Here is a 14,316-nt window from a genome sequence, read left to right as displayed (position 1 = left end):
AAAGCTCTAAAAACCAAAGAGAGAAACATCTTTGCCTTTTCTTTCACTGTGCACCAAGAATCATGGAAAATAGAAATCCCGGGATTTGAGGGGACCAAAAACTCATCCAATCCAAACCAATCCAACCCAGCATGCTTCTACAACATCCCTGCCAAGTGACTGGATGGCTGGTGCTTGAATACCTCCAGGGACAGGGAGCTCATTACACACTTCTGGGACCATGGAGATGGTTAGAAAATGTTTCCTGTATCGATCTGAAATCTTAATCCACCATCCACCCTCATGAAGAACCCACTATGAGCCCTAAGTCATTTTAGGTACACCTGACTACCCATCTGTTTATGTTCTCTTCCATAGAACTATACAGAACAAATCTAAGCCCCTGCTGAGGTCAGGCAGTCCCCTCATTTCCTGAGTCTCTGCTTCTCACCGTGTGCTGCCAGCAGAAGGTGCCTGGCCTTTCTCTCTGCAGTAAAATGTTCTTTGCCCCCCACTCTAAATTGGTCCTGATAAAGGGGAAGGGGTGATTGGGAAGGGGGGATTCTTACCCCATAGTCCCTGATGGCTGTAGGGGAGTCGTGGCCAGGAGGGGCTCAGAGGCAGCACAAACGTGGGATGAGGCCTCAGAAGAGCAAGAAAAGCTGTTTCTCTCCCTCTGTCCTATCTCTGCTCACCTCCCTAGCTCGGAAAGCTGACAGATGAGGGCCTGAGGAGCCCGTCAGCTTGACTGCATGCTGCGATGATAAACACACTCAAAAGAAGTGGTGTTTTTCTTCATATGATGAAGAGTGAGGCTATTCTGAAAGGCAATCTGTGTTCGTGCACATTCTGATTTAACGGTGAGAATGGAGTTTAATTTGGCTCAGCCATTATCCAGGTGTATGACCTTAGACAAGTCACAGACCCTCTGTGAACCTTGACTTCTTGGTGAAGAGCATTCGCAGGGGGCACCTGGGTGGCTCAGTGGGTTAAAGCCTCTGCCTTCAGCTCAGGTCATGATCCCAGGGTCCTGGGATCGAGCCCCGCATCGGGCTCTCTGCTCCGCGGGAAGCCTGCTTTCTCCTCTCTCTCTGCCTGCTTGTGATCTCTGTCTGTCAAATAAATAAATAAAATCTTAAAAAAAAAAAGAGCATTCACAGCTTGGGTGAGATGATCTCAAAGTTCAGATTTATGATTTATAGGTTTTAAACCTTCTGTTTCTTTAGACTTATTTCTCTATTGCCATCTGCTGGCAAAATACACCCTTCCCCTAAAAAAACAAAACAAAACACAAAACAAAACAAAACAAAAAAACCCAAAACCAGGGCAGGTAACATCTCTGCTTTTGCCAGAGGCTCTGGACCCCCTTGAAGGCTACAGAGAATTACAATGCTGGGCATACTTCAGCAGGAGAGAAACAGTTTCCCGACAGCAAGGATCTCTTAAGCCCTCACTTCTGTCCTGGGTTCTGGTCCTTCTGTTGGTGCCATTTATATTTGTTTGGGACAAGTATGAACTGAATCGTTATTCTGCAAACCCAGAGGGCTGACAAATATTTGGACAGCTGAGACCTGGTGTTTTTGGACTTGGTGGTAATGGCAGGTCAGTCTGTGGGAACGCTTACATTCTGGTGCCGAGGAGGAACCCGGGGATGGGAGGGTGAAAGGCAGGAGAAGGCCCACCCCGTGTCCACCAAACCCTAGCCGGGAGCCCCGGGGGACTCCCTGCCTTCTCCCACCCTAAGTTTTCTCCTGTGTGAAGCTGAGGTCCTAACCACTCATCCTGACCTGCCTGCCATGGAGGGAAATGTGTGCAAAATCACCCCAAAAAGGGTAAGGCAGTCTTGGAACACAAGGACTCATTTTTGTGGCCATACTTGCTTGGTCATCTCCTCGATACCCTCCGTGTTCTGAGAGAGACACAGCCCCGAAGAATTCCCACAGAAAAAAGGTAGAACCATTAACGCTCACTAAGAATGTGCCCCATGTCAGGCTGTGACCAAGCACGTCGCAATGGTAAGTCACCATAACCCCGTGAGCTGGATGACAACCATGACCCCGTTTTAGAGGTGAGGAGACTCCTACAGAAGGAGGAGGGAGCTGAGCTGGCAGGCCTGGCTCCAGAGACTGCACAGAACCCCCACCTGTTTATCACTCCGTGGAGCCTTGGCCCCTGGAGCATCTCTGGGTACTGGGTGAGGTCGGGAAGCGACCCTGCCTCAACACCCCATAACTTGCACTACATGGGACATGCGAGATCCCTGCTCGGAGACCCTGGTCACAATCTTGGCTCCGGTTCCAGCTTCTCTTCCCTGCCCACCTGGGAGCCCCCAACACAGGACCCAAGCGGGAGCGATGACCCAGGGCCCCCAGAGATTCCCCCAGAGTGTGGGGGTGAGGAGGCGACCATCAGAGAGGCAGCAGGCCGCCAGGGCCAGGCCAGGGCACCTGGGCTCCTCCTTCCCCACATCCAGGCTTCCTGCCTAGAGCGACACGCTTCCCTCCAACGGCTTTCTCTGGCTGAGGAACAACAGTGGGCACTCAGAGAGCAGCTGGCTGTGGGGCCTCCCCCTGCGGCAGCCCCCGCCCTGGCACGGGCCTCTCAGAGGGGCCCAGGACAGGCTGAGGTCCCCGGGGAGCCGTGGTCCCCACGAAACATCTGCCATCCTGGGTTTCCACAAGAGTTACCCTCCCAGCTCTGTGTGGGATATTGGTTTGGGACCTGGCAGCCTTTTCTCAGGCAAACGACATGAGGTTGGGCTTCCAGGTCAGTGAAGCTTATTTGATCAAACATGGCGGCATGAAACAGAATGGTTCTGAGAAGTCACTGAGTTCTAACTGAAATCTTCAGGGGCACCCCTCCCTCCCCGGGGGTGGGAGCAGGAGCAGCCATGCCCACGCAGTGGCCCCCGTGCCCACTCAGAGGGCCCGGAAGGAGGGGTAGCATCCGGCATTGGGGCCTAGAGAGGGCAATCGCCTTGCTGATAACTGTGGGGGACTAGAGGACAGGATCCTCTACCTGTAGAGGCAGAAGTTCCCACAGCACAATTCTAGAATCTGAAAATAGCTGATTCATCTCTGTAGTTCTAACCCAAGGCACAGTGTCTGACATACAGCATACTCGGTAAATGTGTATTCTCTGAACTGAAGATTAGCTCCTCTGCAGTGGGTGGGGGTGGCATAAATTGGGGATGTGGGAAGTTACCTCAGTGGGCATCAGTGGGCAGAAGGCATGGCGGGAGGGGGTTTTAAGCCTGGTGACCTGTGGAGCAGAGGATCAAGTGCTGAGGTCAATGACAACCGCACTAGGTCTATATACAGCTGCTCGTGTCTGGTAATGGGTTGCCCCAAACACAGATGAGTTATTTAGTGGGACTCATGAGGTTTGGTTCCATGTGGTGTATTTTTATTGGTGACAAGAATAGAGACAGGTGGCATGTTCATCAATTTTGTGGATGACAGAAAAGTTGGAAGGACAGTTAATACACTAAACGACAGAATTAAGATTCAGGAAGATTGCAAGAGATGAAACTAAAAGAGAATTTCATAGCGATAAGTGTGATATTCTAAGTTGGGTTCAAAAAAAAAAAACAAAAATACCTCAATGGTGCAGAGACAGGATGGGTGTGATCTGCTTCTCTAGAAGTGTGAGAGAAGAAGTCCTGGTGCTTGAGTTATAGCCAGTTCAGGAGGAGATGAACTGATGGGCTGACAGGACTTCTTCCAAATATAACTGGGGATGTTTTCATGGAGGAGCAATATTTAGGGTGAGAGAGGCAGTTCCCGGGCACACAACCCTCGCGGGCTCGCGTTCTGCTCTGAGCATCCTGCTTTGAGTCACTCACGGACTGGAGTGTAGCTAAGGGGTGTATCGCGGTCACAGAAGGACGTGTGGGAGGAACGGGAGAAATTTATCCTAGGAAAGATGGGACCTAAAGGTGGACATGAGGGCTCCTTTTGTATATTTGAAAGGCTCTCAAATTCACGCTCTTTAAAATGACGGAAGATCCCAAAGGGCTGTTGTTTGTGGGCGTCATATCTATTGTTCTTACATTAAAAATTGAAATGATGCCTTCTCTCATCTGAAACAGAGTATTAACTATTTCCCCACTTCACGATAGATCTATTTTGTTTTAACAGACTTTTTATGAGAAACAGCTGCTTTTTAAAACAATTCAGTGAGAAGAGTGACAACGTTCTTCAATGTCTGGCATAAGAAAAGATGGCCCAAATCTGATATCTGTTCCTCTGTCTGTGTGGTATGTTGTTTTGGTTCACATACGCAAAGAAAATTTGGCCTCACACAGTTGTGCAGTAGGAGAAGGGAGAACCTTAGAAAATCCTTGGACGTAGGGTCCTTGGACCACACTTGGAGAAGCTCCAGTTCAGAAAAATTAGGATCTGTGGGGCTGAGTTCTAGAAAGTTCTGTCAACAGTAAGGGGGCTGGGAATCCCCTAATGGCTCACTCAAAGTTTTCTGACCTAGGGCAACAGCCTCTGTCTGGCATGTCCCAAGGGATTCATCTGTTTGGTGGGGAATGAGAGCAGGGGCACCTTATGCAATTCTTCCCAATCCCATGTTTCCATGATTTTCTAGCCAAAGAATTGGGTGACTTGCCTGATAGGCATGATTTTCTCTGAGGAGAGAGCCGGCGGAAGGGCATCTAAGTACCCTAAGCGTTCTGACCTGCCTTTACTCGCGGTGTGCGAGTGGCTTGCGTCCACCTGCAGGAGCCCCAAGGAGGCTGCGGGACTGATGAGGTTCGGGCACCCGTGGGCTAGGAGGGGCTCTTGAGGCAGGGCTCTCTGGGAGTGGGTGGGAGGCTCAGAGCAGTGTCGGGGATGATGACGGATGGAGCGGAGCCACAGAAGTGGGTAGGATTTCAGGGTACAAAGGGAGCTGGGAGCATCTGTGAGGCTCGAGGAGATAGAGCATAATTGCTGGGAGCGTGAAGGAGAACAGAAAAGAAACAGGCTCAGAGGTAGAGGACCAGAGGTGGTAAGGTTCGAGAAAAGGAGCGGGGTCAAACCCTGAGAGTAACCTGGGGTTGTTGGCAGTAAAAAGTCAGAGCTGGAGGTCAGGTAATGTGCCTTGTTGCACCCACCTCCGGAACCACATCTGATTCGCGGTGGTGTCTCTGGGTATTTGAGCTCAATCCCCGAGGCCTGTCCTGGGCTGTGCCCAGCTGGGGACCTCTCAAAGCGACCCAGCCCAGGGACGCTACTGGGCGTCCAGACTGCCAGACATTTTTCTCTCTGACACATTCGGAACAGACAAGGCAAAGAGACATTTCCTAGGGTTAGAAACACCCCTGTCTGCCCCCAAACTGGTGATGTGGAGATGAGCTGCGGTAGCGACAAGTGTGTGGGGAGAAAGGTTTTTGCCAGTGTGATGGAGCAGGGATGGTAAGCAGCCAGCAGCTTCCCCAGCTTGACCTGTGGTCCTGCAGGATTCTGGAAAGCATCTCGGGGAGAATCCTGAGTTTGCATATCTGAGGGATGGGGGAGAATCCTGAGTTTGCATATCTGAGGGATGACGCAGCACCAGCTGACTCACATGTCACCAGCAAACCGCTCTCTTCCCTTCCTTTTCCCCGGTTCCGCTTCTCCTTGGAGGTCAGTTGAGCAGTTTGTGGTTGGCTCTCTCTTTGGGGGTTGTGGCAGAGGCAGAGCTCCTAGCCACAGGGACAGGAGGAGAGAGTGCCCCATGCTTGGCTGCCTGAGGGGTCCCATGGGCCTGTTGAAGGCTAAGAGGGCCCTGGAGTCCTTGTTTTGTCCAGTGATCTGATTCTTAAAACCCTTTGTCCAGGACAACAGTGTGTCCCTTGGCAAAGGTACGATGGTGCAGCTCCTAGATGCGAGTCTTGTCTGGGGGTCCCTGGGGAGCCCCTGCTCTGATCTGGTATCAAAGCCAAACAGAACCTACATTCTCCAGGAATCTTTTAACATGTGGAGGACAGACTAGTATCCCCTGGCAAGAATAAGGCTTGAACTCTTTTCCTCAGGAGGTCCTGCCCTCCCCAGCCCCATCCCGCGCCCCCTTCCCCTACCATGGCAGTGCCTGGTGGATGTAAATGGTATTGTGTCCTATCAAGTGGATCCACTTCTGGCCCAAGCCCTGAGCAGAGTTTGTAGAAAGCATCCAGCCTTGCTTGATTTTTCCTTTCTAATCTCTGAAGGCCTCATGGGCATTGTAGAGAAGAGAGCTTGCCTCATCCCTCTGCAATCCCAGTGTTTGGGCCAAACCTTTAAGGGATGCACCCAGAAGTGAAGAAAGGAGAGTCAGGAGTGTCATAATTCATAGAAATCCTGGAGGCCAGAGAACGCGTTTCTATTCCCCATATCAGAGAAGTACCCAAGCAAAGTCGGCCCTGCCCTTTCCTAGACAATGCTAAAAAAGGTTTTCTTTTACCCTAGCTCCTCAAGCACAAACCCCAGAGAGTATCCTTTTTCAGCTTTATAAGAGCCTAGTTACTGAATCCTTAGGAATTTCGATCACAACCGCCACAAAGTTGCCTCCAGGGAACAACAACTGGTGAAAGCCTTGCTTATTTCATGGCTCCCTGGCTTTCCTTTCAAGTTTCCTTACAAGTGGGGCCCTCGAGCAGTATCTTCTGTTGGGATCTCCGGTTTAAGGCTCTCTGTCCAAATCTAAATCAAATGGCCCGGTATCTGGGAAGGCAAACCCGACAGACACACTCTAGACTTCCGTTAGGAGCTGGAAAGGTGAGTTCGGGTTCCTACCTGGATTGGCGCGAGGGCTGTGGTGGCCGCTTGCGTAGGAGCTGGTGGACCAGAGATCTGTAATAACATGGCACTGGTCAGAGCATGAATTTTAATCTGCTCTCATTCTTTCCATGATGCAACCTAGCGAGACGTTACCAACCAAGGTCAGAACAAAGGTAAAGCTTTGCCCTTGGGTGGTCTGAACCTGCCCCAAGGAAGCCTTGAAATGGAAAAAAAAAAAAAAAAAGGGAGTGAGGTGGAGATTTAACTCAAAATACTGACTGAAAATCCTACGTAATTATAACCCCTGTATTTCACAATTGTCAAAGTAACTATCTTTTGCTAAAGGGCCATTTTTTTTACACTTCATTATTCTTACAGTAATTCTCCTCACCTGTGACACTCCTGAGGCGGCTAAAGTAATCCTTCAGTATCAATGTCACTTAACGTTTCACAATTTGCTTAAATGGCGTTAACACGGTACTGATGCAAATAGCATTAGCTTTCAGTCATTTTAAAGGTACACAGTGGGTTATCCTTAATTACTTCGTGAGAAAAATCAAACACACTTCAGCATTCATTATTTATCAGGCAATTTCTCTGAAGCAAGGCTTTAAAAGGGAGGATGGGGAGGGGGGTTTTGTAAAGAGAGATGCAAAGTCTGTTTTGGGGGGACAGGGAACCATGTGAAAATGAGCTGAGGGAAAGAACCAAATTTCACAGAAAGGAAGAGATAGAAGGTCACGGAACACTAACAGTTCCTCAGAAAACAGAATCTATCCGCAGTCAGTGTTTCACTCTCTTTGACTTTGTTCCAATTATTTGAATACAAACTCAAAATAGCATTGTTTTCTCTCTAATTGTAAGGAGAACAGGTGCTCACTGTAAAAACACATACCATGTACAGTAAGAACTCACCTGCAATTCCTCTATCCTGCAGTTACTGGTACGTAACCATGGCAGAAAGTGTCGTATCCTTTTCTCTATGCCCACACTCTCACTTACAACACACGAGTACCAAAATGAGGTCGGTACCCGTGCTGTTTGTAGCCCCCTTCTTCTACTTAACAGACAGTCTGTCACAGGCCAGTCTCAGGTCAGTAAATGCACATATTCACCAAAATGTTAATGGCTGGGTGGTAATTGCTTTAACCATTCTGATGGTGGACAATTAAACCGCTCATCTTTACTTTTTATTAGGAACAACATCTGTGTCCAGACTCCTCACCCTCAGATGATAATTACCTTAGGATACACTCCTGTAAGTGCAAATTCTGGGTCGTTTCTCCACACTCTAGACCAAACCATGTATTGTCAGTTTCTCATGTGAATCGGTGAAAAATGACATGTTGTTGTTGCTCAATTTGCATTGATTCAATTCCTGGCGAAGTTGAACAACTTTTGTTATGTTTATTGGTCGCTTATAGTTTTTCCATTCTGGCCTAACTGGTCATGACCTTCCCGCATTTTTCTATGGGAAGGTTCTTCTTTTTCTTAGTATTTGTAATATTGGATTCTAAGGAAAAAGTTCTCCAGATACCTTCAATAAGATAAACTTTCAGAGAGGAGATAAAAGTTGGTGAGAAGGGAAGTCTCACGTGGAGGGACTGGGGAGTTGGAGATGCTGGTCCCCTTCCTCCTCCCTAGAAAAGGAAATGCCCACAGCCATGAGCATGCCCTGCCATTAGGCAGCGCTCGGCTCCCCTCCTTCGTCCACTCCTTCTCTGTGGACAGAGGAAATCAGTTAGGTCTCCTGAGGCAACTGTGGCACTTCTTGAAAGGAAACCGACTAGGAAAATAACGCCCAGCAATGCCAGCCCACCCTTGGAAGCCTGTGGTAGATTCAGCTGACCTTGCAGCCAGACTTTTCCAGAGCCCTTTCTTCAGCATGTTTGTGGATCTGCTTCGACATGCTGCCCCCTCTGGCCCTGGGTTGCGGCTCTGCAGCCACCTGGCTCTTGTGGGTGCCTGTGTAGTCCTTGGTATCTCCCATGATGAACAGAACAGCCTCGCTCCTGTCCCTCTGAGAGGTCTCTGTCGCTCTGGCTCTTGGCTCCCTTACCCCCAGCCTTGACTTGTTCCTTGGTATCTTGTTAGGTTTGCACATTCTTGAGTCAGTTAAGAGGTGTCCAGCCCCATCCTCCTTGTTTTTCTGCCTGTATCAGCCCCTCCTCCTGGGGTGGGAGAGCCCCTGTCTTTTCCGGCTATGAAGTTTCCACTTTCCACTAGACTCTCTTCAGGTTCCTATGTTCTGTGAGAACAACAGCTCCTTATCACGCTGTGGAGCAGAGAGGACTCCCAGACCCCCAGTGCGGATTGTTCCTGTTCTGGCTACACACTTCTAAGAGCCAAGGGCTGAAGTGACCCTTTGCAGGGATCTTGGTAGGATGTGTTCATAGGTGTAGTCCAAGATCCCAGAACAGTGCCTGATACATTGTAGGCACTCAATAAATATTTGTTGACTGAATAAATAAATTGGGTTTTACTTGGCCAGCCCATCCACAACCAACTTCTAGAACCTTTGACTCCAGTCACACATAAAAAGAGAGGGAAAAGTCCTTAATAAATGCAGTAACAACAACTCACTTGTCTATCAGCAGTAGAAGAGTTGCTCTGTTAGAACCGGCAGAACATTCTCAATTTCTTTGAAGAAGAAAAGGGATTATCTGTGTACTAAATATTATTTAAAACAGTTGGGCTAAAATATCACAGCAAATATCTATAGCCATACATTAATGTAGGCATTCATCAAAGTAGATGGGTGATTACCTGGGGCTGGGAAAGGAGGGATTAGTTCATGGGCACAGGGTTTCTTTTTGGGGTGACGAAAATGTTCTAGAATCGGTCATGGTGATGGTTGCACAACTTTGTGATTACTAAGAACCACTGAGTTGTGTACTTTAAATGGGTGAATTGTATGCTATGTGGAAAGTATCTCAATTAACTGTTATTAACAAAAAGACACAGGCATTCAAACACTCGTTTTCAGTTCTTTTTGTTCCTACAGAAAATCCTTTGAACAGGCAATATAATTTTTTCTTGCCCTCTATCCCCTCCTCCCTCCCCAGTTTGGCCTCTTTCTTGGCAGCTAGGGTGGATGCGGGCCGAACGCTCGCTCTGAATGTTTGCCTGGCAGACTGTGGGGCGGCCTGGGCACGGGTGCTGGACGAGGTTGGGCAGGGAGGCCGATGGGCTGGGAGGCTGCCGGCCAACGGCCCTGTGCCCTGGCCAGAAATAATGAGGCTGTGCCAGGTTGGGAGCCAAAACCTGAGGTGGCTGAAGTTTCTACAAGCACAGGCCCAACATGTCCCAGGATTTCCAGGCTCCCAGTGTAGCCAAATAAATATGCCACATGTTTAATTATATGTGTTATGTAAGAATCGACCTCCTCCAAGGAGGCCCCATGAACAAACAACTTAGTCAAGTACGCCAAAGTCTTTGAAAGAATCAAGGGCTTCAAAAGTCAAGAGCCTGAAGTTCAGAAAGAGGAAAACTCCTGGCTGTGGGACTCCCCCACCCAACATCCTTCCTTCCTTCCTAACTATGTGTCTCGTTGGCGGGCACGGTAAGCCTGTGCTCCAGTCGGTAGAGGTTACACGGCAACAGGATGGGGGGCAGGTCCTATGTATTCCAGACAGTATTTTTATGGTATTTTTATTTGGGGACTTTATATCATAGCTTCCTTCTTCCATGGGTCACTCATTGAGTGGACTGGTAATACTCCTCAATTGGTAGAGTTCTTAGGAGCACTGACTAAAAGGGTGCGTGGCGTGCTGGCCTGGGGAAGCCTGGACTGACCTGCACGCCATTGTTGTTGTTGTTACTCATCACAGCGGGAGCTGATGGTGCCTAACACCCCTATGATGGCTTCATCCGTGCCTGGGGGGCTCGAGGATGGCAGGGGCGCCTCCTGCAGGCCAGTTCCAGGAGAACCCGGCCCATACTTTTCAGCTGTGTGAGCTGCTCCCACTGGCTCACAGCCCCACACCCCGGGTTCCTCAACAGGACGAGGGACTAGTCAAAGCAGAAGTCATCCATTCACTGCAGAGGGCTGGTCCGAGAATTTCCTAGGGGAGTGTTTGTAAGGTGCTTCCAGGAGTGTCTAGCGCCTTGCAAGTGCTGATGCTGTTTGTTAGAGAAAAGGATGAAATGATGGGGGGCTGGGCTCTGATATGGGAGGGGGAAGGGCCATGCTGTGTGGCAGACATGTCTGGAAGCTGGAGGGGACACTGAAGAGAACGAGACCCAGGCACTTCCTCCCGGAAGGAAAAAATGGCCCCAGGTGGAAATATTTAGAAAGGCCTGCTGAGACAAAAGTTGTCACTCCTGCTGTGGAATTTTCCAGACTCTTGCCAGAAGATGCTTAGAAGCGAGAGGGGTGCTCATTAGTTTAGGGTGGCTGGCAGAGAAGCCTGTGTAAAAACTAGAGAGGAGGTCCTCAGAAGAACTCTTAAGGTCCTGTTTGATGTAATACTAAGATTAATTTCATAAAATTGACTTTGGTAAAACCTAAAACTTGATTTAAGAGGTGGATGCATAAAAAATGATCAGGAAAGGAATAAAAATGTAGCTATCTGGTTTTCCCTATAGGAGTTGTTTAGTTTTGTTTTGTTTGCGTCTAATGTTTGAAGACTTCCGGGAATATACAGTGTGTCTCTTAAAACCCAACAGTATTTCCACTGAAACCTGCTATTCCTTCAGCTGGGCTTTTGGAGAAATGAGGATTTTGCAATAGGAAACTTTTGTGTAATATCCTACCTTCCACAGTCTGACAACAGCAATGCCACTCTCGAATCTGTCTTCAGCCCCTTTGACATGGTCCGCTTAGCTCATAGCGTGTCCTGAATTAGCATGAGGCTCAAGTCTACCCCTTGAGTCTGGAAGGCCACAACCACGTACTCCTGGCCCAGGTCTTAGCACGACCCCTCCCCCAGCTCAAAGGTGGGAGACGGGCACTGCACACAAGCATTCAGAAAGAGCCATGACTCCGAAAGCCCAGTCGCCTACTTTGCTAGCACAGGACAACACACAGTCGACCTACTGACCCAACTCCCAGCTCCTGTGGCCCACGGGCTGTGGTCTGCGGCTGCTGGTGGTTGAACCTGCAGAAGGGGATGGCTTTGGCAGGCTCGTAGCGGTGGCTTCGGTGGCCGTGGCTCCCGTTACCTGCATCGGGGTGACTGGCTGTGCCGTTGTTCCTGGGACTGGTGGCTTCTGATAGGCTTTAGTGGCCTCACCTGTAAAAAAGATGGAATGACACTGGGGCCTACAAAATCACGGTGGGCTCTTGAGGACAGAAACCAAATAAATGTCTATTGAATGCTAGCTTTGAGCAAAGATCTGTGCCGGCCACTGAGGAGGATAAAATCCACCTTTCTGAAAAGAATGTACAACCTGGACGGAGCAATGAGCCAATAAACAAACTAAACACTAAATAACAATAAAATATTTAAGCAATGGTTAAATACTATAGCAACATAGGGAGGGTAGAACTCGATTAACTGCCAGATTAATTTGCCAGACGCTGGAAGCAATGGTTCGTGAACTTTCTTTTACTTTCTTCCTTTCTTCCTTTCCCCCTTTCTTCCTTCCCTCCTTCCTCTCTCTCTCTCTCTCTCTCTCTCTCTCTTTCTCTCTCTCTCTCTCTCTCTTTCTCTCTCTCTCTGTCTTCTGCTGTGTCAGTTAGCACTGACCCAGGGATGGAAGGAATTTTGGGGGTTTCCACTATGACTAACTCTTAGAGAATACATTCTAGATGTTCTAGCTTGGATTGGTTCAAGACTAGTCAACTAACTCCTCTGGGCCCCAGTTTTCTCATCTGTAAAATGGGATAACAGAAATAACTAGATGGTAAAGATCATCTAGATTCGACTTCTAAATTATGCTCTTCATTCATGTGTAATGATTCAGGTTCTTTCCATGATTTTAAACAAGTCTCTGTTTATTAGTACTCTGGGTGCCTTGACAGTTTCTCTGAAGCTTCAGCATAAGGGGACAGGGGCTACCCAGTGGACATTGGCTATTGAATTGACAACCATGGGTCTGTGCCAGAAGGACACAAAAAATGGCCCGCAAACCAAACAGTGCCCTGGGGCTGGGAGGGAACAATAGCCACCAGTTCCATGGGTCTCCTGAGCCCCACGGCAGGGACACCAGCTTCTACACTGGTGCAGCTGTAATAGCTTCCTAGGGCTGCTGTCACAAATCGCCACATATTCAGGGCCTGAAAACAACACTAATTTATTCTCTTGGAGTTCTGGAGGCCAAAAGCTGGAAATCAGTCTCACACGGCTGAACTCCCTTGGGAGGCTCGAGGGCAGAACCTACTCTCTGCCTCTTCCATCGTCTGGGGGCTGCCGGCTTTCCTTGGTCGTTGCCACCAAGCTTCCTCCAGCTTCACGGCTGACATCCTCAAGTGTCTCTCTGTTCCATCTTTGTATGACCTACTCTTCCACGTGTATCAAATCTCCCTCTGTCCCCGCCACCACCCAGATGATTCAGGATAACCTCCCCATTTAAGAACCTTAACTGAGTCCCATCCACAAAGCCCCCCTCCCTCTTCCTGTTTGTGTTTTGCCAGATACAGAAGAATGCACAGATTCCAGGGACGAGGACAGGGGTGTCTTTGGTGGGGGACATTTTTCAGCTTACCCACAAATCCTAGCTCTAGCTTTTAACTCTGCTTGGGGCTGATGCCTCTCTAGTGCACAGAACAGAGCCAAGAGGCTCGCATATGAGATGAGAAGGCGCTGCACCCTTCCTGTGAACCCTCCAACTTCCCCTTTGACACATACAGCATGCGGGAAATGGTGTCGCCCCGCGGCCGTGGCCCAGCCATGCGGACAGACGTCTGAAGGGCGTGTAGACCCACGACCCAGCGCTAACATCTGCGCGACTGTCACCCTGCCGCCATTGCCTTCTGTGGGAGTCACAGTAGTGACTCGGGAGAGCAGGTCGGCCAATGGTGCCCTGGGCACGGGTTGGAGTTTGGCCCTTCAGTCTGCTCTCGTAGGCACCAGGCCATCGGGGAGATCTCTCATTCATCCTGTTGTTGCTAACAGTGGGTCACCTTTAAATCTGCCCGTAGACTGTGCCAGACAAATTGCTAAAGAGCTGGCAGTGGTCTTGGGGGTCAGCCAGGCTTCACACCTTCCTGGGGCAGAACCGCTTTTGTGATTTATGACATTCCCATGACTCCAAAGGAATTGAGAGATCATAACAAGTCCTAGGGAAGTTTCTCCTTTCTCCAAAATCGTCTTCTGCCTCACCCTCTGGTAAATGCTATGAAGCATCAGTGCCTTGGCAGGGGGACACAGGCCCAGACTGGACCTGCTTTATACAGGGAAAGCCATTTCATAGAATGACTTGTACATTTGATGAAATAGGATAAAATTATTAATTTGGAAAGAAATATAAAAAGCCTACAGTACATTTTACTTGCAAATTATTAATTAAACCACAATTAAATAAAAAATAAAACTTCTAACAAGAATGAATATTTTTGCCACCTGACACTCATTAGATACTGAAACTATGAATTCGCTTTTTCTCATACCATTGGATAACTCTGAGATTTCTATATACCTCAGTCTTCCTTTGCAAATACGGATTG

The 14,316-nt window shown here is 48.8% G+C and overlaps 1 protein-coding gene across 3 annotated transcripts in view; it reads right to left on the bottom strand.

Moving 5' to 3' along the window:
- Positions 1-14,316, bottom strand: part of VIT (vitrin) — a 98,579-nt gene that overhangs the window by 26,347 nt on the left and 57,916 nt on the right. For all 3 annotated transcript variants that reach the window (XM_045979414.1, XM_045979415.1, XM_045979416.1), the window contains exons 7-8: positions 11,750-11,941; positions 6,723-6,779 (exon numbers count right to left, since the gene is read on the bottom strand). In XM_045979414.1, the coding sequence (XP_045835370.1) occupies positions 6,723-6,779; positions 11,750-11,941 (249 nt within the window). The remainder of the gene's footprint in view (positions 1-6,722; positions 6,780-11,749; positions 11,942-14,316) is intronic.

The sequence above is a fragment of the Meles meles genome, chromosome 15 (genome assembly GCF_922984935.1).
Source record: "Meles meles chromosome 15, mMelMel3.1 paternal haplotype, whole genome shotgun sequence".
Taxonomy (NCBI): Eukaryota; Metazoa; Chordata; class Mammalia; order Carnivora; family Mustelidae; genus Meles; species Meles meles.
Note: the sequence above shows the minus strand (reverse complement) of the source record. Positions and strands in the feature narration are given on the sequence as shown.